Below are 26,870 nucleotides of genomic sequence, written 5' to 3'. Positions count from 1 at the left end.
GGCCCCACCTGACACTAGAATCACATCTGTGTCTGCATCACACTTTTTGGACTTTTATACCTTTATTATTCAGACAAGACAGTGAGAGAAAGGCAGGAACCGAGTGGAGAAGGTGATATGAAGAGGGATTGGGAAATGACCTTGGGTCAGAATCAAACCTTTTCTACTGGGTTAGAGAGCAGTGCAATCAATAGTTCAATCTTTCTAAACCCATTCCACCCTCTCTGGATGTGGTCTCTCCGTTCCTGTCTGTAGGATATTAGCTATTGTAGGATATTAGCTAGCAAAAATGATTGTCTTCTCGCAGGTCTTTGACCTTTAAAAGGGAAGTATTAAATCAGGTCCATCCTGTCTGTTTCTTGGCAATGCCCTCCACCTCAAGTGGCTCACTTCCCACTAGTTCACATGTGAGTGTGCGTTTGAAAGGATGTTACTTGAGTCTGTGTTTACTTCCTGTAGCAGCACTAAGCACCAAAGGGAAGTGGACAAACACATCGACAGCACTGCGGGGAGCTATAATAAACAAGTTCAACACTGGCTCTATGCCTCAGCTAAATGATTTACCTCAGGGAATGCCGCATTCGTCACCAGGGCCACTGACAGCTATGACCGGGCTCGGGACAAAATCATCCTCGTCCCAATTTTGCCCACCCTACTCCCCAATTTGTCTCCCTCTGTTGGTGGGCTGCCTGTTTGTCACTCTTTACCTTTCCATACAATTTGGTGAAATGCTGCATAATGCACAATAAATTAAGTAATTAAGTATCACAATCTATGACAAAAACTATATGCCAACCACTTAAGCCGCTTATACACAGTTTGAAGATTCCATGTTAATGTCAGCATGGGCCCACTAAACTACTGCAATATGGGAGACAGTCAGCACAAGGTCTGATTGCTACAGTTCTGTGACCATTTTGGGTGAAATTCAGACCAGCCATCATCCAAATGCTGGTTAAATATGCAAGAGGCTGGCTCAATTTTGGAGACTACAAAATAATACCTCCACTATTCAGTGTCTGGTGTAGGCCTATAGTAGGTCTATTGTTTATTTTTCAGTGGCTGATAAAAGATTAGATTTGGCAAAAATAGAACAATACAGCAGGAGAGGAAGACGACCACACTCTGGGGCAATCATGCTCTCTTTATCACACTCTTGAAATCTTGCCAACTGTGTAGGTGGGTGGGTGGTATTTCCATCACAAATCTTCCCGATTAGCCAGTGAATGTCAGTGTTTTTAATGACTAGAAGTGATTGAAAGTCTGAAAATGTCCGCGTGTTGTCTCATTACTGCCTTTCAAAACTGCCTAATTGGTTGGAGTTTGGGTTGCGATTAAAGATCCTACATGAATCAGTATACGTTAATACTATATGAAGATTGAGTTTAATCTTGACACAACACCTTTACAGTAAAAAAAAGAACCAAAAGTACCAAAAAGAAAACCAGCTACACATTATTTTAAGGTCCCTGTAAAATTAATTTATATTACAGTGTATGCACTATGCACTATAGCCCACCCTAGGGTTATGATTAGGTAAGTACAGTATAAGTAGACTACATAATATCGTAAGTACATAATATTTACAGTAGATACACTACAAAAGAATATAAGGCAATGCAGCCCAGGAGAGGAAGATGACAACAAAAGCTCTGTTTCTGATGCCATAACTATGTGCCAAGAAGGAAGCCAAAGTGTAAATACTGTCTGTGTGTGAAGTGAGCAATCTATAAATGATGAAGCTCTGATTTTGAGGTTCTGCTATAATGCTTTGCAGAGCCCACAATTAGCATATTGGCTGGCTATATTATATTTAATGCATTCAATAGCAGGGTTAATTATATCATCACATTTTTGAAAACATCTAACGCCCCACGGGCAAGGCACTGCGGGTACCTTTTTAAAAGCATAAATTGTGCTGTTTCATGTCACTGTGGTGGTGAACTACAAAGGCAAATAGTTTAAAAATGTTTCTCTTTTGCTCCAAGTCCCTACTTTTTCCCAACACAACTGGCATGTGCTCATGGTAAATGTAACGTAACGTGAGCCTTTCATATAGTCTATTGAACATATCTTTTCATATAGGATCTATAGGATCTGTGATAGCAGCCCAAACTCCAACCAATTAGGCGGCAGTTTTGAAAGGCAGTAATGAGACAAACGCAGACATTTCCCGGCTGTCAATCACTCCTTGTCATTAAAAACACTGACATTTCGGGCTAATCAGGAAGATTTGTGATGGACACACCACCAACCCACCCACACAGTTGGCTCACGCTGGTTGCTGTGAGAGTTAAGTGTTTTAGCAAGACGATAACAGCAATCTAGCTCCGCTTTGAAAATGGAGCAAGCAGACAGCGACAGTTGAGTTTAAAAAAAGGAAACATTCTTTAATTAGCTGTTGAAGTGGACTGTTGGTGGGAACTGTGATGCGGCTGCCTAGCTACAAGTTAACCCCTGAGGGAGATAAAATGTGCTGAGCTGTTGGGAACTGGATGCTGTTGCTAGCTAGCTGCCTGCCTTAGCCTGTCAGCTGCTGTTGTCATGGTGTCAACGGTCGTTTTCCTCAGAGAGACCAAGTTATACACTTTCCCTTGTGGCTCCTTCACGCCTACGCTTAAATCAATGGCTCCATCCGTCTTGAGACCGTTGGAAAAGGTTACTCTGACATTCTGATCAAGCCCCCAAAGTGTCACACACTCATGTCTAACATGAAGTTTCTTGTAGCCATTACTGTACAGTCAGTAGATAGCTGGCTGTGCAGGCGGCTTTGAAGAGTGAAGTGTCACTGAGCTGAAGAGCTGAGTGACAGTTTTTGCAGTGCTGGTGGTGCCAGGAGAGCCGACAGGGGGGGACAAAGGGGTCTGTTATCCCAGGCCCAGGAAGAGATGGGACCCAGAATTGGTTCCTCAGTACATTGTATGTATTGATGGGAGGGCCCTTTCCTACAACTTTGTCCTGGGCCTGGTCAGAGTTGTCAGCGGCCCTGGGTGGTGCTATGATGCATGATTCATTCTCAAGTAAGAAAAAACATCCATGTGATCCTAAGAACAAAGACAAAGGCCTTCGGAAAATGACAATATCTTTCTCCTTTGAGAATCCTATCAATCTGCGTTTTCAACACCCTTGCTGGAGGGAAGACTTTCCAAGTTCACAGGTTACTTTATGTTGCGTAATTTCCTCCGGGACTCTTTTATGTTCCAATGCTTGTTTTGATTAGAGAAGCCATTTGCCAAAAGTCAAACAAGTGTGGTGAAGGATGGTGACACTTTTTTAGTTGTCCATCATGTTTTTTTTTTTAACAATGAAACATAATGCACAGAAATGTTCAAAGTATTATAAGATTCACTTCACAGTGCACATGTGACCTTTGGAAAAACAAGTGTCTCTGTGTGGTCTGTTGATAGACAAATCTCTATTTAGAAGCTACAACAATTCAGTATACTGTATAATTGTACCAGTGACAGCGCCGGTTAACCAGATCAAGTTGGTTGCAGAGTTGCAGTCCCAATAGATTAATTGATCATTTGTCCCAGCAACCTCAGGTAGAATTTGGTAATTTATCAAACATGTGGAATTGATGTAAAGCTTCTAAGTCCAGATATAGTCTATTACTGAGGTAAGGTGGTAGATGGTGGGAAATGGGCAAAGATGTGGTAGTGGTAGTTGGTGACTGTAATTTCTGAATCCAGTTTGGCTATTATAAATCCAGCTTTAGAAACTACAACCCAGCGCCACATAGGCCTATTCGTACCAGGAACTGCCGGTAGAACATGATCATTCACAAAACATATGGAGCTGGGCTGGAGCTCCTAAATCCAGATGGACTATTACTTAGGTGAGGTGAGAGAAGCGGGGAAAGGGGTCAAAGAGAGGGGGTAGTGGTAGCGGGTGGTGGTGGTATTGCTGGTGGTGGTGGTGGTTAAATCCAGATTCCCAAATACTGAGATAAGGTGGGAGATGCTGAGAAAGGGGCAAAGAGATGGGAGTGCTACTTGATGACTATAGTTTCTGAATCCAGTACAAATCCAGCTTTACAACCCAGCGCCACATAGCCCTATTTGTTCAAGCAACTGCCGGTAGAACTTGATGTGGAGGATGTGGAGTTGGCTAGTATAGCTTTTAAACCCAGATTGCCTTTTACTGTGGGCGAGCTAAAGTGACAGAAGCAGAGAAGGGGGACAAAGAGTAGGGGTAGGGGTAGTCAGTGGTTGTGGTGGTTAAATCCATACTTCCAATTGCTGAGGTAAGGTGGGAGAGGGTGGAAAAGGGGCAAAGAGGGGGTAGTGGTACTTGGTGGTGGTGGTGGTAGTGGTGGTGCTGGTGGTGGTGGATGTTACCCACATGATGGTTCATGCTGGGCGACTCAGGGAAGGAGGTGCCATCTCCACACTGCCTCTCCTCGGGCGTGGGCTCAGTGTACATCCCTGAGGCACATACACAAAGCACCAGCGTCCAGCATGGCAGACACACAAGACATTTATTTGGCACACGCCACAAATACAAGCACAGACACTCACACACTAGCAAACATAATAAATGTACTGTACGTAAACACACAGATAGACATGCAGAAACGCAGACAGACAGACGCACACACAAACTCACAAAGCACCAGCGTTCAGCATGGCCAACAGGCAGTACATATCCTGTACATAAACATATAGATAAACAGGTACATAGATATACATAAACACACACTCCCTACACCACACACACACACACACACACACACACACACACACACACACACACACACACACACACACACACACACACACACACACACACACACACACACACACACACACACTCTCACATACAGTAATAAGCAGCTTGCTGACTGCCGCCCTACACCACGCGAGCAGGCTGCAAACTGGCGCTGTGTGCAGTGAAGTGAGACAGCATCTGTGGCTAATGAGAGGTTAGCCAGCCCTGAGAAGAGGGGTCACTCACGCAGTGACAAGACAGACTGAGCAGACTGTGTTGATGTTTTACATCCCTTCCTCTTTCTGCACTCTAAAGCGGCTGCTTTTTCCCATTTGACATACATATGCATCACACTAATTAGCGATGAGCAACCTACTTTCAGAGGCTACAGTACAAATCCAGAACCAAGTATGGGCTTCAGTCTTAGGCCTTCATTACATATATATGTGGATATTTTTAAAAATTGACATTTTTGTAATCTTTTGCATATTTTTATCCTGTTTGCACGCCGGCATGTGGTTAATAAAAAAAATCACAATTGTGACAGGTATTGTTTCAGAAAACGCTGGTTTTAAATAGGTCCATTTTAGTCTGCTAGAACTCTGTTTAAATGTAAACAAAGGGGCCCAAATTAATGAGTTAAAAAATACCCATATAAGTGTAAACAGGGTCTTTAATTACCGTAAATTGGCCAATTCAATAGTTAGTTATTTTGAATAGAACTGCTCAGCCAGGTAAAGGTGGCACAGGTGAATTGGCCACCTGGAGAATATGAATCCAAAGGTAAAATGCTATAATTATTCAGAAGTGTACATTTGAGGGGAAATGTCTAACTTATAAATTATATATTTTTGTTTTTGTTTCTGAGGTTTGTTATAATTTCCATTTTCTCCATGGACACCTCACATGGTATTAAGACTGCAGCTTCCTAATCCAGGTTGCCCACCACTGATACCGACAAATTGTAACGCACAAATGAAGAACCCTTGGTAACGCTTTATAATAAGGTTCTTCTAATAATCGTTTATAGTCACTAGTAAGCAGGTAGTAATTGAAAATTGATATATAGCATTTTGGAAGAGAGTTCTTCAAATAGACCTTTACCCAGGAGATCTGAAGAGAAGAGCAGAGCATAGTCAACACTACTGATATGACAGCTTAATGCATGAGATGTACAGTATGCCACCTATGTAGCTAGGTATCTACAGTATGGCCTTGACACAGTCCAGGGTGTCGCCTGGGCCGCAAGTCATTGTAGGACCGCCATTGTGTGTCTAGGTATGTGTGTGTGAGTGTGTGTGCGGGCGTGTGTGCCTGCAGTCCTACCCATTCCCAGGTGTGTGCCGATGATGCAGTCGTCAGAGCTTCTCTCTCGTACGCTGCTGTTCCTCTGCGTCGTCCCCGCGACTCGCATGGAGCTGCTACGCCTGTGGCTCTCCGGACCCAGGTCTGGTTCTGTGAGTGTGTACACACGCACACACACACACACACACACACACACACACACACACACACACACACACACACACACACACACACACACACACACACACACACACACACATACAAAGACAAAACTCATTCACAAATGCACACACGGATTGATACACGCACACACGCACGCACACACATGTTAAATGCGACTGTTATGGGGATTTTAGGAAGACCTCCTTTGGTCAGTCAGCTTTTTCTGTCAGTGCTGTGGAAAAATGGAACTCAATTCCTCTTCACATTAGAGATAGTTCAAGTTTCAACCAGTTCAAACTATCCTTGAAAGTATGGCTGAAGACTAAGCAAACATGTGATCATTAAAGAAGAAATGAAACGAATATTAATTGTTGGAATTTTACAGTTTGTGCTGCATATTGCAAAAGTTCCGAGCTTTGTGATTAAAACAAGATATTGTGTATGTAATAATTCATCCGGGAAGTCATGTTAAAACGTGCTCAAAATGAGCAATATTTTGTCCAGTAGTGCGAATTTATTGTCTTATGCGTGACGTCATAAGGTTGACACAGTCCAACTCCGAACCCACAAAGTTATAGTAGTCAATGGCGGCGTCTATGACTAGTAAATCAAAGCACGGTAGAAAATATTGTGTTCGTGGTGGTCCAAATGGTACAAGTTGCAAGAAGTACAAGCTTTACTGAAGGCATCTCACTGCACAAGTTTCTTTAAGTCAAAATTACTGGAACTGTTGCTGACAAGGAGAAGGCAAAACAACGCTGATCGTAGGCATCGGCTTTTGAAGAGACCTAGATCAATGTTGTGCTCCGGGCGTTTTCCACCCCTCCTGTTGTTTACCTTAAAAATCTGGAGACCGTGGACATGGTTGGAAATAGACTCCTAGACTACTACAAGCAGTGTCTATGGATAGCAGGTGTGCCGAAGGATATCTCTAGCTCGAGTGCGACGACGGGTGAGTCTGGCCGACAGCCACTTAGCAGGATAGCAGCATGCTAAAGATGCTATTCCTCTCTGCCATTGTAGCACTCTAGTAACGCGAGGACCCTTGTTAGACTAACAAGGGTCCTCGGTCAATGTGCTGCGGGTCGAGGCTGTGTTTCGTTACGACTCCATGGCCGTTGGTCGTGGAGTTATAGGCAACGAAATCGCCCCTGCATCCGAGCACGAACATCTGTGTTGTGTAGTTATGACTATCCATGGCCGGCGGTCGTGCAGTTATTGTGTTGCAACAACAGCCCCTGAGCACGAACATCTGTGTCAAAATATACCTAATAACGCTACCGACTTCCAAATTGTCGCATAATGATGGGTATAGCGCCATTGTTTATTAAGATATTAAAAGCATGCTATTGGGCTACCTCATCAAAAGTTTTTAAGTAGCAGTGCAATTTCGCTAAGTTTCAACATGTCAAAGACAGAGCGCAGCAGCCAAAGCATCGTCCGTCCCCCCACGTTGCCATAGGTTAAACAAAACAAGTCCGACAGGCGGACAACAGATGCGTCCGTCTATGCCCGTTCTGAACCTTTTTTGCCCAAACGCCCCCTTGGCCTCCTCATAACCTGTCAAGGCAATTTATCAATAAGCCTACCATGTACTGTATAAGCCTGGATTTGAAAAAGTACCATAGGATTTCAACAGTGTTGGGCAATTTACTGAAAAACTGTAATGCATTGCTGATTACATGTTACTGTCTTTTCAAAATAATCCCTTACACTACATTTAGCAATGTGGGGACCTAAGGCGAATTTAGCTTAGGGGGGCCATCGGTCCATCCCATATCACATTTTTTTTTAACATAAAATCTCTATTTTTGTTAGGCTATTTTTTTTTTTAAATCACTTTTTATTTTTATTTTTTTATTTATTTTTAATTACAAACATAAAAAACAGGCAAACATTACAACCCTTTCTGGACAGATTTCAATGAATAGGCTATTTGCAATTTTGCATAGGCCTACATTAAATAAACTAAAATGTGAAATTCTCTTTTCACTTTAATATGAGAGCAGTGATGTCCCCCCCTCACTGAAGTGTTATTTCATGTGTGAGCATGATGCTGTCACCTATTTGAAGTGACGTTGATGTTGGATTTCATGGAATACTTTTAAATGCCGCTTTGGGAAGAAAACAGAGTAGGCGACAGGTGAACTGTATTTCTGTCAAAACAGTGGTTTGCAGGCGTTTGCGTTTTCACGTGGATATTGTCTTCGTGGACCGTAACAGACAAACCGTAAGTTCCATAAACTAATCAATGAGACATTGGCTACGTGTACATGATGTTTTTAAGTCCGATTTAATAAATGCGATTTAAATAGATCGGATTAAGAGTTATTTTGCGATGTGTATACATGGCACTTTCACTTAAATGCGATTAAACGTCTGGGGAAAATAAAGCATTGCGATTGGACTGAGGACGCACGTGCTGAGCGAGCCAAATAAGGCACGGGGGCGTGGTTCAATGCCACCGAGATGCAGGTCATCTTCCCCACGAAAATCGTTGCCTCAGGCGGACTGAAATCACAACATTTCCCCCTTTCTCCCTGGATCATTTACAATGCTACATGCTACCCTGTTAGCATAGAAAAACGAGTGGTCAAATGGTAATGTGGAGTAACTTTGTTGTGCTTCATTACTTCGTGGGGCACTTTTACATCAATATATGGAAGCCACAACATTTATAGTCGCTTAGGGACTTTAAATTAAGCAAAACTTTCATGTGAAAATCAACAGGAAGTGCCGCCATGTTTTTCTCACAGGCAAAGAGCACGGTTGGTTTGCACGCATGAGCTCCAGGCCAAAACTGAGCGACTGCCACCTTGTGGACACAAGAGGGAATCACAGGAGGGAATCACAATTCAGAAACGCATCACGGGAGGGAAACACATCACGGGAGGGCGGACGGACGGACGGAGGGACGGACGGACGGACGGACGGACGGACACCAAAGCCTCTTATAGAGATGCGTGGGACGCATCTAAAAATAAGTTAGATGCCGCGCTGGTTGATCGGTAAGTTGTCGGCATAATAATTGAGATAACGCCATTGTTTAATAAGATTTTAAAGCTGGCTTTCAAAGTGCCACTTCGGTTTCAACCTGTCAAAGACAGCGCGGAATGTCACATCCATGATCTGAGAAACCGGCAGCTGGCACCCTAACATGCTCCCATATTTTCCAGTTTACCACAGTTCCTACAGCCTACACTATTGTGTCATATGATTGATAATATCTTAATAATAATCAGCGTGTAGCCTACGTGTAGCCTAGTAGGAGCGCGGTGCTGTTTTGTGCCTGTGATCCTGTGCCGAATATGGCATATCTTTCCAACCCATATGGCATATGGTGGTGCATCACAGAAAAGTCTACTAGGCTTATTTGTGAGGCTTATATTCAACGTGAGGTTTTTTTCACATAATGTTAGAGGTGTGTTCTTTCGACATGTCGATGTTTGTATCTTAATATTGGTTCCTTTATGAGATATGGGACCTACAAATGTATGATATTTCCGCAGCCAGCCATACTCGCAAAAAGAGGGTGTCAACCTGATGACGTCACTGCCCTGTAAATATTGTCGCACCAAAGGCACGGTTTCAAGTTGCCGTTTCAACAAGTTATGCCTGGAAAAAATATTTTAAGTTGGATTGATGTTTTAGAAATAGGCACAATATTTAATGTGAATAATAGATGAATATTCGTTTCATTTCTTCTTTAACTTGTGTGCTGCTATATGTACTGTCAGGTGTCATATGTGGTTTTGCGTTTGAATTTGTTGCTTTATGATGTTTTAGTGTGGTATGTTAGTGTGATATGACTGCTTTTAGTGTGTAACATTTGTAAGGACACGCATTTTCCATGTTTTAATGTATGTAATTATTTGATAGTTTCCTGCCCAGGGACCACAGATGCAAATTAGCTTTGCAGCTAACTCTGGTACTGGAGTTGTCCTGTACATGGCCCCTGTCAAATAAACCAATAAACTAAACTAAATAACAGGGCCGCAGACTATACAGACAGCCTAACACACTATATGTCACTTAGATACACACAGTGAAAAATGCAGTGTGAATTCAAAATTTAGCGTCAAATTAACACTTTCTAGAGTGCATTTGGCCCCAGATTACTCCCTTAGGGTTGGATTAACACTGCACTTAAAATGTGCAGTATCAGTGAAAAGGAAGAAAGATAAAGACAAGTAGCCTGCCCTCTCTAGCTACTTCTGCTGCTGTCGGTGTCTGTGTATCTCATTATACTACACTGCACTCCCTGAGCAGTAGTAAGCTTGCTAAACAACTTGTCCCGGAGATTTCTCATGCTCCGTTGGATGAGAGCATCCTCTCCACCTGTCGATTTGAAGCTCATGAAGCGCACACAGGCATGCATGCACACACACACACACACACACACACACACATACGCACGCACGCACACACACATGCACACACACACACAGCCTTAACGGGGAACTCTTGCGCACTCTATCTCTCTACCTCTCTCTATCCATCTCTCTCTCTCTCTCTCTCTCTCTCTCTCTCTCTCTCTCTCTCGTTCTCTTTTTGTACGTACCTGCTGTCTTGAAACCCAGGAAGCGTGAGATCTTGCTCTGGCAGTGCTCCTGCTCCTCGTAGGTCAACAGCTGATAGATGAACTGCCAGATCACCTGCTTGGCCGGCGTGTCCAGCACGGGGTAGATGTCCACTATCAACGTGTCCACATTCCTACAGGAGGAGACGTTATTTTATGAGGCCTTTACACACTGAAGTATGCTAGTAGTAGTATGCTAGTAGTAGTATACTATGAAGATAGTAAAGTCCCAGAACCCAGAAGATGCCCACTATCAACGTGTCCACATTCAGGCCCTGCCGTGGCCAAGCGGTAGGGCACTCGTCTGCTATGCGGCCGACCCGGGTTCGATTCCCGGCCCGAATCATTTGCCGACCCCTCCCCATCTCTCTCCCCATTTGCTTCCTGTCCACCTCTCAAACTGTCGTGTCATCAATAACGTTGTAAAAGACCAAAAAAAAAACCCTTTCAACGTGTCCACATTCCTACAGAAAGACAGACAGAGAAGATGATGGGCCTTTGTAGAGTGCTAAAAGAGGTGGGTGAAGAGGCAAATGGTTAGCTTTGCTTTCCATGTTTGCTTGCTTTTTTAAAGGCACTGGGTAGATGTGTTCTGTCTACATGTTTCGGCAACCCAAAGGTTGCAGGTTCGAGCCCCGCTCTGCCTGACTCCGTCGTTGTGTCCTTGAGCAAGACACTTAACCCCAAGTTGCTCCTGGTGGCAGGGTGGTACCCTGCGTGGCAGCCACGGCCACCGGTGTGTGAATGTCAGTGTGAATGGGTGAATGTGAGGCATACAATGTAAAGCGCTTTGAGTGCTCGAAGGAGTGGAAAGGCGCTATATAAATGCAGTCCATGTTCAGGAGGATAGGGCAGCTACAGGAGGAGACATTGTGAGGCCTTTGCAGGGTGCATTGAAGAGCATAATATCACCTCTGCAGGACAACATGAAGACTGGAAGCCAGGCTGGACTCTGGTATATACAGTATGAGGACACTTTACAGGACACAATGAAGATAGGAAACCCTCCGCACTGGGTGGAAAGAAATGCATTTAAAATGTTTCTCTCATCACCAAGACATTGTCATACATAGTATTTATTACTGAAGAGGCCTATGTACATAGAATGTATTACTGAATATACTACCAAAAGTCATTTGAAATGAATACTATCCTCATTTTATACTCCTGTAGTAAGTTATTTTAGGTCTTGACAGCCGAGCTCATGGGTTTGCTCGAAATGCATTCTATAAAAAACTCTTGCCAACATAACTACTTAAGAATGACCATAAATAAGATACCATAAAAGTAACAAATGGAAATTTCACTGGACATTTCTCTTTCTCTCTCTCTCTCTCTCTCTCTCTCTCTCTCTCTCTCTCTCTCTCTCTCTCATTCAGCCAACCAGAGATATCCGGGTGACTTGTTGAACAGCTGCAAAAAGCATTATTCCGGCATTGGTAAATTTTATGTACAGTGCATAGCAATACATTTGAATATCTTGACAATTGGAAGCTTGACAATCATTCCAATGACATATTTGAAAAAGAGTTGACGTTATTTTTCTTGATAAGTACAGCTTATAGCTAATAAAAACCTGATCGCATGATAGAGGAAATCCGGGCACTCAAGGTTGCAATTTTCATAGTTTTTATTTGCCTACAATGAATTTGAAACTATACAAACTACAAACTTGAGTGTATTGGATTAGCTCTATCCTGCACAAGTTTGAGAGTCCCTATACTGATGAGGCCCAATGAAAAAAGGTGAAGAGTCTGAATACCCTGAAGCACTCCAAATTACGGCTTATTTTCTGGCAATTTCATTGCATGCCTACAACCAATCAGAAAGCAGTATTACATTCCAGAGGGTCATACATCCTTAGTAGTTGCTTGGGCCTGCTTTTTGCGCTTGGAGTCAAACCTGCGTTTGAAGAATGTCTCCAGGCTCTTGTAGATGCTGTACCTCTCCTGGCCTATGTAATATATTGTGCTAGTGTTGTACTTACACCATGAATTTACCTCTACTTTTACTTTTGACACCACACCTCTGATCGCTACAGGCAGCTAAATCACTGGTTAGCTAACAGTTAACTTAAAGGGGTACGCCACTATTTTGGGGCTTAATACAGTTAAAATCGTTGGCCAGGGTTTATAAAGATGGTAAAGTGTCTTATTTTTCATGTGAAGCGTTGTCTTGCTTTAAGACAAGTTAAAAGAGGGAATATGTCGCTAAGCTAGTGAAAGTCAATGGATCCGTGTAGCATGCTACAATGGAGTGTTGGAGGAATGTCTCCAGACTTCTGTAAAAGCAGTATGCTTCAGTCATAGTGTGCAGAGCTAGAACCATTCACCAACAACAACTCAACAATGTTACATACAACTGCTAAAAGAACATTGACGTCAACTGCACAACAGGGCTAAAAGTTAGTAGCCTGATTATCATCGACGTTCAAATCTCTTCAAGACTTGGTCTGACCAAGAGCATAACAATTAACATTTCCCAAACGGCATGGTTGACTCGCCTCCCTTGGTTTGCTTATGGTTGTTTGCTTCCCGACAAAGTGAAAGGAGTTTCCGTATTTGCGGAAACTCAGAAAGTACTTGCATTGCTCTTGACCTGACTAGTTGCAACGCCGAAGGTGTTGCATCACTAGGAGGGGTGCGGCCTGGCTAAGAAGTTAGGTGGGAAAACATCAGCTAACCTGTGCTTGAAGAAGGTCTCCAGGCTCTTGCAGATGCTGTACTTCTCCTGGCCCGTGAGCACGTGCTCCAGGGTCTGGCTGAAGGTGCGGCCGTGCACGCGGATGCTGGGCGGCAGGATCTCAGCCACCCACTGCAGTGAGCTGAGGGCCGCCTGGGGGCGCGATGATGACTGCAGAGTACAATATGGGATGTCAATATTCCAGAGTAAACGTAGGAGTGAATTCAGTTAAATTGGGACACTTTTTTTTGCATATAAACAAATGGACCAAAGTAGCCAAATTCACCTGAATTCACCATATGTACTTACATTTGTATTGAGTAGAGGTAGAAGTACTCATACAAATGTAATTAAAACACTTATGGTATGATATTACATGATTAAAACTTTGTAATATCATACTACACATGTTGTAATTACATCTGTAAGAGTACTTCTACTATTTTAATTGGGTTTCAATTACAGTTTACTTACTCATTAGGTACAGTGGAATAACTGGTTTAATAATAACATGTTAGTACAACTGTAGTACATGTTGTTACATCGTACTCACAATGGGTATTTTTTGTGTACCTACATACCAAGGGTGCCTTGGGCCTCAGCTCAGCCCTTTGCCTCCCTGGAAGAATTCATCAAAGTATTATAAAACCACTTCATAGTGCAATGTGGTCATTATTGTCATCGTGGTATGTAGATATACTACATATACTACATAATACTACATATACTACAGTTGTACTATGTTATTACTACTGTTATTCTACTGTACCTTAATGAGTAAGTACACTGTAATTAAAGCCCCGTTAAGATAAAGTGTTAGCTAGTGAGCGATAATAATGCAGGTGTATTTACTGTGTGGGAGGGCAGCTGGTGGGGGGGCAGCTGGGGGGGTCGCGTGGGTGGCTGGGGCGAGTGGTCGTGGTCGGCCTCCTCCGAGTCGGAAGCGGAGAACGAGGCCGAGCCCTCCTCCACCACCAGCGTGGGGTTGGCCCCGCTGCCCTGCAGCATAGACACCACCTTCTCATGGGAACAGTTCCTGGGTTAAGGAGAAGAGTGTACGATGAGTAGAGTAGTAGAGTGGAGTAGAGAAGAGTTGAGTTGAGTTGAGTAGAGTAGAGTACAGTTCAGTAGAGTAGAGTAGAGTACAGTACAGTGAAGTAGAGTAGAGTAGGGTGGAGTAGAGTGGAGCAGAGTAGAGTAGGGTGGAGTATAGTTCATTATACGGCACTCTAGAATGGTGCAAGAGCTCCCATTCACTTTCAATGGGCGGACCCAACGTTCGGTGGTCACTACCTTTCTGTAATGCCCACCTAATAATACCCGCTGCCAATGGCAAACGAGTATGGTCACTTCAGAGATCACTCCGCAAGTAGATCGGTCATATCTTCACTGATATGTCTTGCCTTCTGATTTTTAGCAATAGACTATGGCAGCAGCGCGATTAATGCACGCTGCTGGTGGCCCACTGATGCCTTCGGCGTCGGGGGGTGTTATTCGCCCCGTCGGGAAAATATTTTCCTATAGTCACGTGTGGACAATACATTATCCCTTACGTAGAGTAGGGAGGAGTAGAGGAGAGTAGAGTAGAGTAGAGTAGAGTAGAGTAGAGGCAACAAAAGTTGTCCCGGGCCCAGGGAGAGGAGGGCCCAGAATTGGGTCCCCATTACATTGAGAGGGTGGCCCTTTGAGACGATTTTGTGCCGGGACACCACCCTCGCGGAAACAATGTTGGTCCATTTCAATACACACACATTATATACAGTGTACAAACAGCCAGAAGAACACCCACCCACACAGCTATTATTATCATATAACACATTCTCGCATCCTCGAACACACTATGAATACAAAGCACAATTGAAGACTTTATTTAGCCCAATGATCATACACAATACAGCTATTGTAAATGTATGACAGTGGAGAGATGTCAACAAACCTCATGTCCAGGCCATTGAGGAACAGAATACGATCTCCTGGCTTCAGGCCACAGTCTTCTGCCGGACTATCTAGAGGAGCAGAGACAGACAAGAGAGTGAGGAAGAAAAAAACACAGACAGACAGACAGACAGACAGACAGACAGAAAGACAGACAGATAGAGACAGACTGATAGACAGACAGATAGAGACAGACTGATAGACAGACAGAAAGACAAACTGATAGACAGACAGAGAGGTGTAGATGGATTGTTAATAGATTGATAGAGTGCATGGATGAGCTCATTCACATACAGGGAACAGACAGAACTTTGGGAACTTAGAGATAGGAAGAGAGAGAGACAGAGAGAGAGAGAGACAGAGAGGCAGAGAGGCAGAGAGAAGAAGAAAGAAAGAGCGAGAGAGAGAGTTAAGAGAAATTTCTGAGAATAGCTTATGCTTTCTGGGACATGAGCTTCTCGTCAGACAAAACATTGACTCGAGCTGGAGCACACAGTACGGCTCACCAGAGACCTTTCTGATTATTATACATATTGGCATCACGATGCCAGACGCCCACACACATACACTTCCCACATCCAATACAACAGTCCTCCCTACACACACGCACACACACACACACACACACACACACACATGCATAAACACATGCACACACACACACACACACACACACACACACACACACACACACACACACACACACACACACACACACACACACACACATATACACACACACTAACTCCATATGGAGCTGCTGACTCAGCGCTGACTTGCTTGTGAAGTGGGTGAACACACACACTCACACACTCACACACACACACACACACACACACACACACACACACACACACACACACACACACACACACACACCACTGCATGTATTCTTATCACCCCCCCCACACACACACACACACACAGACACACACACACACACGCTTCAGCAGAGCGTTTTGTGTATAGCACTTGAAGTACCCTATGCCAACCTCACAGTGCTCAATACAGCTCTCACAAGCCTTTCAATGACCCTATCATACAGCAACCTAGTTCATGACCTATACAACACACATACTGTACATACAGTACTACATACATATACAAGCACACACTGACGCACACACATGTGCACACATACACACACAAATAAACTCTATTGGCAAACATTGCAGAAACAAACCCTCGCATTGATGGAGTATTACAGATTTTTAAGGGTAAAGAGAGTAAATCCAGATAGAACAGAATGCAGAAGAGAAGAGATGAAAAGACAAGACAAGACAAGACAAGACAAGACAAGACAGCAGAATAGAATAGAATAGAATAGGATAGGATAGGATAGGATAGGATAGAATAGAATAGAATAGAATTGTTAATACATTTATACATGTATTATTGAAAATATACAATGTGATAAAAGTATATTTTCAATAATACATGTATAAATGTATTAACAAGAATAGAATAGAATAGAATGTGTGAATAGTGTGAGATAGAATACAGTAGAGTGTGAGAATAGAGAGTGAGTGTGTGGGTGCGCGTGCAATCGTGCGTGTGTGTGTGCACTCCTTTGTGTGTGTGTCTCCTACCTGGAATGACAGAGTCGATGCAGACTGGAGCGTGGCCCCTGAGGGTAAAGCCAAAACTCTTCTTGCCCCGGCTAACCCTTAACGTCCTGAAACACAGTACATAACAGCGCATTACATTACATTACATTACATCGCATTTGGCAGACGCTTTACAACAAAAGCGACTTTCAAAAGTAATCATAATAATCATAGCCAACATCACTAGCAAATACAAAGTGCACAGGAAATATACAGAACAACAAGTGCAAATGCAAAGAAGGTTTTTTTTAAGAGTACACAAACACACACACACACACACCATCATGTCAAGAGTCTGGCCTGGGGGCTAGATCAGCTCAACCATTAGTCTAGTAAATACTCACGAAAGTACACTAAGCCTTTTTCATGCAGAACCCCTATAAAACGCAGTAAGCTTGTTGTAAGTAGGTCTGTTTCCAGGGGATAGCCGGGACCCGGGTTCAAATCCAGCCTGGGTCATTTCTCAGCCCGAGCCCGTCTTTCTCTCCCACCACTTTCTTGGCACATCTTCACTATCCTATCACTAAAGGCACTAACTCCCCCCCTACTATGTATGAAGAGTTTATTTGCAAATCGATGTATCTCCATTTTCTAGAATGTTGGGTAATTGGGCATTCCATTGCATTGCATTGCATTGCAAAATGCATTTTATATACTGTACATAGGTTGAAAAAGTATGTTCTCAAAATATTTGAATGGCAAGAATTCACACATAGGTAATCGGAACTCTGACCAGTAATTTTCAACCAAAAAATGCAAAAGTCAAAAATGGTGGATACACCGTTTTGCAAGTAAACTCTTCATATGCAGTATACTATAATAAACTAGTATATTAGATACTATAATAACACCATCAAGATTAAGTGGCATAGATTGGCTGGACTGTGCAGCAGGAGATGAACTGAACTCCAACTACAAACTGTCGCTCAAGTTGCTCAAATCACCTCTAGTCACCCAAATCACTTTTTTCTCTTCAGTTGCCAGCGACTCAATACAAAGTCAATTACTTCCATCGCCGGAATCGCTGAAGTCACATTTGGTGTATTCTTACCATTACTTATGACATGGCATAATGGCATAGCAATGTTGCTAGGGTGGTGTTAAGCAAACAATGGATGGATTCGTCAGCAATCCCATCTGTACTAAAAGGCTGCGTATGGCTCCGATTCCATAATGCTGTCACATTTTCATGCAATTAGAAGTGTCCACACAGTAATATTTGAAAACAACTAACCATTTTGTCACAACACACACACACACACACACACACACACACACACACACACACACACACACACACACACACACACACACACACACACACACACACACTACACACCACATACCACACACTACACACACACATTCACACACTACACACACTACACGATAGCCTCCCATGTTTAGCTGTTCAATTATTGAGATAATTGGCCTGCCTCATCTCATCTCCTCGCCTCGTAGCTCGTTTGCTACCAGTTTAATAAATAAATAAATAAAAAGAGAGATCTGCTTTCATGCATGTTTGATGAGGAGGTCTGTTAACAATCACAAGAACAGAAGGGGAAAATGGCAGAAATGACTGCATTTCCTGATACCCTGCAGGTGGTAGACAGGGAGCAGGGGGGAGCGACAGGGAAGTTAAAAGTATTCTATGGTCTCATTAGCGCGTCGCCACCTTTACTCCAAGGCATTTTGTACACTCCAGGGATACTGGCGGCGTTTTGAAGACCATGACCACAGCCTTCTCTTTGAGGAGTTGTGTACAGAAAAAAAGACAAAGAAAGACAGCGTGGTGCATTAACACGTGTGCTGGTACGCGGTAAAAAAGAATGCACTGTGTGGCCCAGCCGTGGTTCGGTTCAGGCGTGGGGTCGTTTGCCGCGCCTTCCCCGTCTACTGACTCCTTTCTCATTTCCTGTCGCCTCTCTAACTGTCCTGCACCCCCCCCCCCCATAAATAAATAATGCAGTGTTATTTCAAAACTTGGAGAGTACTCTGGGACCAAATACACTACTCTGGCACAGAATACGCTGCATACAAATACAACTCTGTGTGTTGAATTAACACTGGGTGGTTTTTTTTCCTGGGTATGTCATTGACACACTCTCATTAACACACATTCCCGATAGATAGGCGTCTAGTTTTGAAGAGAGTTTAGACAATTTGAACTGGCAGAGGAAAAAGAAAAGAACGTTTGCTTCAATCAGGTTTTTGGTCCCAAATACTTTTTTGTTCTTTATTTGACTGTGATGTTTCAGGTTTACTAAAATTAGATTTCCTGGAAAATACACACATCCGGAACAAAAATCTATTTGAAAGACCAACCAGAAAGCGCGGTGCTTGAAAAAGCGTGCTGTTATGTTACTGGCTAACTCTCATTAACACCCTGTCTCTACAGATTTGGTTTGAAGAGAGTGTAGAGAAAGCATGCTGCACATCTAGGCTTTGAACTGGCAGTGAAGAATTGTTTGCTGTGATATTTTAGGTTTACTAAAATTAGATTTCCCTGAAAGTATACACATCGGGAACAACAATCAAAAAGTCAAAGAAGACCAAGACCATGATGAGACAGCAAAGACATGGAGTGCATCAAGGGGACTGAGCTGTTATTGCTTAACTGCCTGTTTCTTTTTCTGTGGTAAACAAAGTCGATGTGTTGTTGTGTCCTTTTTTTTACCACCGGGCTCTTCACAGACAAAAACAACACACTGAAGTGGGACAGTTGAAAGGGATTTCAGATAAACATACACAAGTATAGCACAGCGAGGGGTTACACGTATAAGGGAGAAAAAAAAAACATAATTTCTCTCGCATTCTCTTGCCGTGACATCAAAGCAAAAGTGCGACTGCATGGTTGCTGTGGCAACTCCTCCAGGCAGCACTCCATGCTGAAGTGCACAGGAGGGGAGAGGAGGAAGAGGAAGAGGAGGAGGAAGACGAGGAGGAAGGGGGGGAGGAGGAGGAGGAGAAGGAGGAGGAGGAAGGAGAGGAGGAATAAAAGGCGAATCTGGTCGATTGTTTCACAGTAGTGTTTACATAAGGTGGGCTTTTCTCAGCCAACGTCATATACGTACTAGAAGGAGGCCGAGGCCGTGTATATACAGTAGAAGGGGGTGGGGGAGGACAGCACGTGGGATTGCCACTGGTGTTGAAGGAACAAGTATAAAAACACAGCAAGCAATGCCTATGAGCCTGTGAGAGGAGGTGTGGAAGTGAGAGAGGGATTGTCTCTTTCTCTCTCTCTCTCTCTCTCTCTCTCTCTCTCTCTCTCTCTCTCTCTCTCTCTCTCTCTCTCTCTCTCTCTCTCTCTCTCTCTCATGCTGTCTGTCACTGACAGACGGACAGCACAGCATTTTTTTGCAGTGATAATTTAACCCTTTAATACGTTAATACTTTCCTCTAAAATGCATTTGGGTCCCAGAGTCCTCTCCATGTGTTGAGTTAACACTGCAGCATGGTCAGTCACCAATAAATCAGGTCTGGTGTGTTGACAAAAACATTGGGGAAGCTATTGAGACTAGCACACAATGACTTCAATAGTGTTTTTCTCGCTTCTGATCAGTATTATCTATTTGATGATTACATGGATAAAAAAACATGCAATTTCCTGAAACCTAGCTACCGGTACTCAATCAGTGTGTAGTGACAAATGTATGAAAAAGTTGAGCGACCTCATACAAAAGGAGCATCAATAGATGATTTGCTCTGTACTTCTCTCTGCCCTGCTTGTTGTTTGTGTCAGCTTGCTGAGTGCCCCCCCCCCCCAATTCTCCCAGGTGAGTACTGCACTGCTGCAAATGAAATGGTGAGATATACAGTAGACATGGACAGTACCAGTCTGTTTCTTTCCCTCTGTTCAGCTTTCGTTCATTCTTTCTTTCTTTCTTTCTGTCCCTCTGTCTTTCCATCTACCTTCCCATTTTCTTATTTTTTTCTAATCTTAGTTTTTCTTTCTTTTTTACACCCTCACCAGCTATTTCATTAACACCTGAGGTGATTGCCATAGCTACATCCTTCCACGACTGCAAACTTGACAGACTGGTTATAGCATCTACAGCTGTCATATTTCCCTTTGCTTTAGCAAGAGTGACACACTGCAAGGAATGGTCCATGGCAGCATGTGAAGAGTTCTGATGCAAAAAGTGCATTTATGATGAGCATCATTACTGTTATTTCAGGGAACCCTATTGTGAATTTGAATTGAATTGCTGTACTTGACAATACTTTTTTCATTTTTTAAATGAATTACAAAATGTGTTTTTTTGTATAGAGATTATAAAGATAAAAATACTCTTCTAAATATTTCCATTTAATGGGCTTTGTATCTGAAGTATAATCATATGAAGTATGAAGTATATCATATGAAGTAAACCTGATACATGTCAAAGGTATCACCTAATATTTGTGTAAAAAAAGTATCTTTTTGTGAGGCCATCTCTTCTTTTGCAGTCGCTACTTCAATGTGAAGAGAAGTATGAAAACATTATCTCCACACCATATCACGACCTGATAAAATATACAATTGCAGTGAGGGGTAGGGTGGCTTACATAACCAGGCAAAGAACAATGAATAAAATCAATGTCTTTAAAAGTGTTATTCAACGCACTGCAACAACAACAAAAAAAGATTTACACAAATCACAGATTTAATTGCACTTTTCAAATAAATGACAGCCTCTGTGTCTTCTAAGCACTGATGTAGGGGTAGGACTGTTATGGGCAATTGTGCTATGAAATAGTCTTCTGTTTAATCACTTCTACTCTTTGATTCACTGTTGCACTAGTGCACACGAGTGGTAGTGGTGTTTATGGTGGTGACATCTTAGTGGGGTAATATTCACTAAGTTGGACATCCGGACATTTTTTCACATTTTAACCAAAATCAGGCATCCACCTTACTCATTTGGGGGAAAGCACAGGGGAATTGTCATTGAATTGCGTCTTTGGTGCAGTTTGCTACCTGTTTGATGACATTAAGGCTAAGTTAATCATCTTCCTCCCATTGGCGCTATAATGTACATATTTCCCCAATTTCCACATGGCAGAACTTTTGCAACGCGATAGTGACGTGACGGTACACTGACTTAGTGGATAGATTGACAATGGGGAACAGTTTGGCATGGTGAACAATATGTTGATGCAAACAGCCAGACATTGTGATGAAAGGTAAAAAAAGATAACAAAATGGCATTTTGATGATAGACAGCAGTGATGAGGGATAATTTGATGATGACAAACAGTGTGCCGATAGTAAACACTTTGATGATGGGAACAGTTTGTTGATAGTAAACAACTTCATGATAGACAGGTTGGAAATGCTTAATGATTTGGGGATGGTAAATAGCCTTTCAGTTGAAATGGCCTAATAATAGTGATTTGCAATTAAATGTGCCATTAGCCACAAGAAAAACAGGCAGGAAGAAGGCCTGGGGGCATATTGTGTTAATCATAGATTCTAATAGTGCGAATTCGAAGCTGAACATTGATACATTACATGAGAATCTGGCCTAATTTGGTGATGGACAACAGTTTGATGATGGTAGAAACCACAGTTGCATAAAGTAGACATACTGTTATGAAAGTAATTACAATGCTAGTAGCATAATATTACATGTTGCAACTATGTACATAATAAACTACTGGTGTTGTAATTAAATCCACAACAGCACATCTACTGTATGTCTTCTTTATACAACTCTGGTAGAAAGCATGGTGATGCTTACTGCAAAAATACAGCGACAGCGGAGGATGGCAAAATTCTGATCAGCCGTTTGTTATTATCACACTTTGACTGACACACACACAGTCTTGTGTGCCAAGATACTGCACGTCACTGCCTTCTCTTCACAGTCTGACACGGACAAATATATCACACAAATACAGATCTACTGAACCTTGAGAGAGAGAGAGAGAGAGACACAAGCACATGGACACGTCAACACCTGCCACACGTGCAGACCTAGACTACCAGAACACAAACGCACACTCACATACATACACACATACATACATACATACACTGGCAGGCACAGACACACGGCAACTGAAGAGCATTTAAGTGCAAAGGCTTAAACACACACATCCGCACGTACGCACGCGCGCGCGCACACACACAAGGGCTACTTGATTAAGAGAAATATCAACATCCCGATTATTTCAGTCAATTTTAATTTCACAATATTTTTATACGATATATCTTTTAAAGACAAATCATTGTGCTAAACAATTCACAATCTTCCCTCCCTTCAGTAGTGTGAGTGGATGCCCATAGAAAAACACACAGTGGTGTCCTGCACAAGTGTTAGGTAGCAAGTCTGCTCTGTGCTCGCAATGGCTCAAGTGGAGGGGAATGTATTGCGCTTAGTGTAACCTACCTTTTGGCAGTATAGACAAATTACAACAATATTGTTTCAAATCGATATCATGAAATTTTATATTGTTTGACAGCAATATTGATATCAAGATATAAATTCGATATATTACACAGCCCTAACACACACACCCACACACCCATGCACACACACACACACGTACGCACAGATAGAAACACACGCATACATGGTTATGAGCACACAGGTATAGAGAGATTCACAGACACCACACACACACACACACACACACACACACACACACACACACACACACACACACACACACACACACACACACACACACAAACACACGTGCGCATCGGCTCACCTCTGATTGGAGAGCGTGGGGATGTTAGCTGTGGCACTCTTGCGCAGGAAGCCGTTCTCCAGGGCGCCACTGGTGGTGGTGGTGGGGTCGCGTGGCACCGAGCTGGTCCTCTTGGAGCTGTGTGACCGCTCATGGTGCTCCTGGCTCCGGCTGCGACGTAGCCGACCCCTGCCCCCCTCACCGCCGCCACCACCACCGCCACCCTTGCTCGCCGGGCGGCACGCCCGTTCCACCAGGCTCCGGGACACGGCCTCGTCGAAACGCTGCCGGTGCTTCTTGGGGATGAAGATCCTAGCCAGCATGATGGAGAGATGCAGGAGGAGGAAGAGGAGGAGGAGGAGGAGGAGGGAAGACGCATGGGAGAGGAGGAGGACAAGAGGGAGGACAGCAGGAGGGAGAAAGGAGGAATAGGATGGTGATCAGGACTCGAGCGTCAGCTCAAACACTTCAGTGCAAACAGATGCCCAACGCAGAGAAGTCTCGTAGGTTAAGTTGATAAACACAGGTGTTGTCCTCAGGTGATGTTAATCGCGTCGTCTCGCTGAGAGTTCTCCCCCTCAAAAAAACCACCACGACCAATCCAAATAGAGAGGCTAAGAGTAAACAGGACGAGGTGTCTGAAGAACTGGAGAAACAGCTTGTCCAGATCTGTCCACTTAATCAACATTTCGTAGAAAGAAGTTAACCCAAAAGAAAACTGCTCATCAAGATCACTCAATTAAAGAAATAAAGTAGCAAAGTCAAGAAGTTAAGCCAAAGGAGCATCACACGCTTCCTTCAGATGCCAACATGGTTAGATCCCAGCATCGATTATTGATGGAGAGTAGTAGCCCTCAGGACACGAAATACGAAGAGAACAGAAGAGTGGAGGAGAGGAGCCAGAGAAGAAGAGAGTCATCCCATAGGAGAGAGAGAGAGAGAGAGAGAGAGAGAGAGAGAGAGAGAGAGAGAGAGAGAGAGAGAGAGAGAGAGAGAGAGAGAGAGAGAGAGAGAGAGAGAGAGAGAAGGCTGGGGAATTGTGGAGCAAGCTGTGAAAACACCATCCACATATGCAATCAGCGCCTCTCCTCTCTCCTGCTAGTGCCTGCTACATCCCCACTGAAGCTCTGACTGCAGTCACCCAGTATATACCAGAAAACAGCACCAAGGAAAAGGTGTGGGTGTACTGTACTTCACCCTCTCTCTCCCTCTCTCTCTCCTCTCTCTCTCTCTGTCTCTGCTTCTCTGTCTCTATTTCTCTCTCTCTCTATCGATCTCTCTGATTTTCTCTCCCATTCTTTCTTATTCTTTCTCTCTCTCTCTCGCTCTCTCCCTCCCTTTGTCTATCTCACACTGTCTTATTCTTTCACTCTTTGCATCTCTCTCTTTCCTACACACCACCTCCACTATCTCTTCTCTCTCTCCCTTTTTCTTTTTCTTCTTGCTCTAGTGCAGTTTTTTCTTCTTTCTCAACTTCTCTCTCTCTCTCAACCTCCCCCCTCTCTCACACACACACACCTCCTCCACTATCTCTCTTCCTCTCCCAGCCTCTCTGTTTGTGTGTGTGTCTCTCTCTCTCTCTCTCTCTCTTTTTCTACATTGCTGTATAGATATGTTTCATCGAGCCAAGCCAACAGCCGACAGTCGTGGCTTCAGAAAACCCCTCTGAATACGGGCACAGAATAAAGACATGGGAATTGATAAATATAGTAACAGCAGGCGATGCCCTGATACTCTGTGTGTATGTATCCTCTGCCACTCTGTTGCAATGCCTCTTCCCCTCTTCACTTCTGCCTGGAATATGATCTGCACTGTAAGAAGTGCAGTGTTCATTAAACACAAAAAGGGTTGATTTGGGGGATTGTATTGACTACCAGAGTACTCTCTAAGAGTTGAATTTACACAGCGTTTTAGCTTTTTAGCTATTTACATAAACGTTGTAGCTCTTCAACAATCTGTTAAACAATCATTATGACCTTGTCATATCTGTGTCTATTTTTTGTGTAAAAACACGTACCAGTTATGAGAAGTGAGACATAAAAAAGTCACCTCGATGAATTTTCCAATTCTCAGAGTTGTATTCATTGCCTCTCAAAGTGTTGAATTAACACTGCATTTTCTTATTCTGTGTTTCACAGCTGATTTCAGACACCGTGCCTGTACTCTTTCAGGAAATCACTATGTGAGTGATCTCGACTGAGTGCGTTTTCATTTCTTAGGGGACGATTTGTTTTCATCTCATAGGGGACCATTTGTTTTCATTTCAATGAACACAAAACAACAGATGGGTACTTGCCTGCCTGCCTGTTTGCCTGCCTGTCTGTCTGCCTGCCTGCTTGCCTGTTTGCCTGCCTGCACTGCCTGCCTTCCTTCCTGCCTGCCTGCCAGCTTGTTTGTGCCTGCCTTCCTGCCTGCCTGCTATCCTGCCTGCCTGCCTACCTCTCTGTGTGACTACCTGCCTGCCTGTCTGCTTGCTTGTGCCTGCCTGCCTTCCTGCCTGCCTGCATGTCTGCCTGCTATCCTGCCTGCCTGTCTGCCTGCCTACCTCTCTGTGTGACTACCTGCCTGCCTGTCTGCTTGCTTGTTGTGCCTACCACCTACCATCTATATTCTCTCATTGCCACCTCACATCTCACACTCACACGTCTCAGGCACAAAGCTCAACACGGCACAACTGAACCTGGTGCATGATGTATAAAAATAACCGCTGGTCGCTCAGCCATTCCAGCTCTTGAGGTGGTAACTACTCTACATACAGTATTGTACCCATGCCTGCCTGCCTGCTGCCTGCCTGCCTGTCTGTGCGCCTGCCTGCCTGCCTACTTGACTGCCTACTTGCCTGCCTGCCTGCCTGCCTACTTGCCTGCCTGCCTGCCTGCCTGCCTGCCTGCCTCCCTGCCTGCCTGCCTGCCTGCCTGCCTGCCTGCCTGCCTGCCTGCCTGGCACCCTCCTCTCTGAAGGCTGCTTCCTGTGGCTTGGCTGTCCCCATGCTATACCGTACAAGTGGACGTAACCATGGGCTGGACTGGTAATCTGGTTTACGAGGCATTTTCCCAGTGGGACGACAGTCCTCAGGGGCCGATGCTCCGACTTTTTGCTTGTTTGGTAAACGTGTGCCCTACCATATCAGCCACGGTAGGGCCTGGCTGTCTTTCAATCTCAGTCCAGCCCTGAATGCAGCATTCAAATGCAAATGTGTCAAATTGCAACGA

At 43.7% G+C, this 26,870-nt stretch overlaps 1 protein-coding gene across 1 annotated transcript in view; it reads right to left on the bottom strand.

Moving 5' to 3' along the window:
• The window catches only part of grid2ipb (glutamate receptor, ionotropic, delta 2 (Grid2) interacting protein, b), a 72,472-nt gene that overhangs the window by 25,459 nt on the left and 20,143 nt on the right, over positions 1-26,870 (bottom strand). Inside the window, exons 7-14 of the mRNA XM_063220904.1 lie at positions 23,680-23,970; positions 16,963-17,048; positions 15,375-15,444; positions 14,279-14,474; positions 13,440-13,591; positions 10,739-10,890; positions 6,037-6,165; positions 4,345-4,427 (exon numbers count right to left, since the gene is read on the bottom strand). Of these exons, the coding sequence (XP_063076974.1) occupies positions 4,345-4,427; positions 6,037-6,165; positions 10,739-10,890; positions 13,440-13,591; positions 14,279-14,474; positions 15,375-15,444; positions 16,963-17,048; positions 23,680-23,970 (1,159 nt within the window). The remainder of the gene's footprint in view (positions 1-4,344; positions 4,428-6,036; positions 6,166-10,738; positions 10,891-13,439; positions 13,592-14,278; positions 14,475-15,374; positions 15,445-16,962; positions 17,049-23,679; positions 23,971-26,870) is intronic.

The sequence above is a fragment of the Engraulis encrasicolus genome, chromosome 17, assembly GCF_034702125.1.
Source record: "Engraulis encrasicolus isolate BLACKSEA-1 chromosome 17, IST_EnEncr_1.0, whole genome shotgun sequence".
Lineage (NCBI taxonomy): Eukaryota > Metazoa > Chordata > Actinopteri > Clupeiformes > Engraulidae > Engraulis > Engraulis encrasicolus.
The sequence above is the reverse complement of the archived record's forward strand: the minus strand, read 5'-3'. Positions and strand labels throughout refer to the sequence as shown.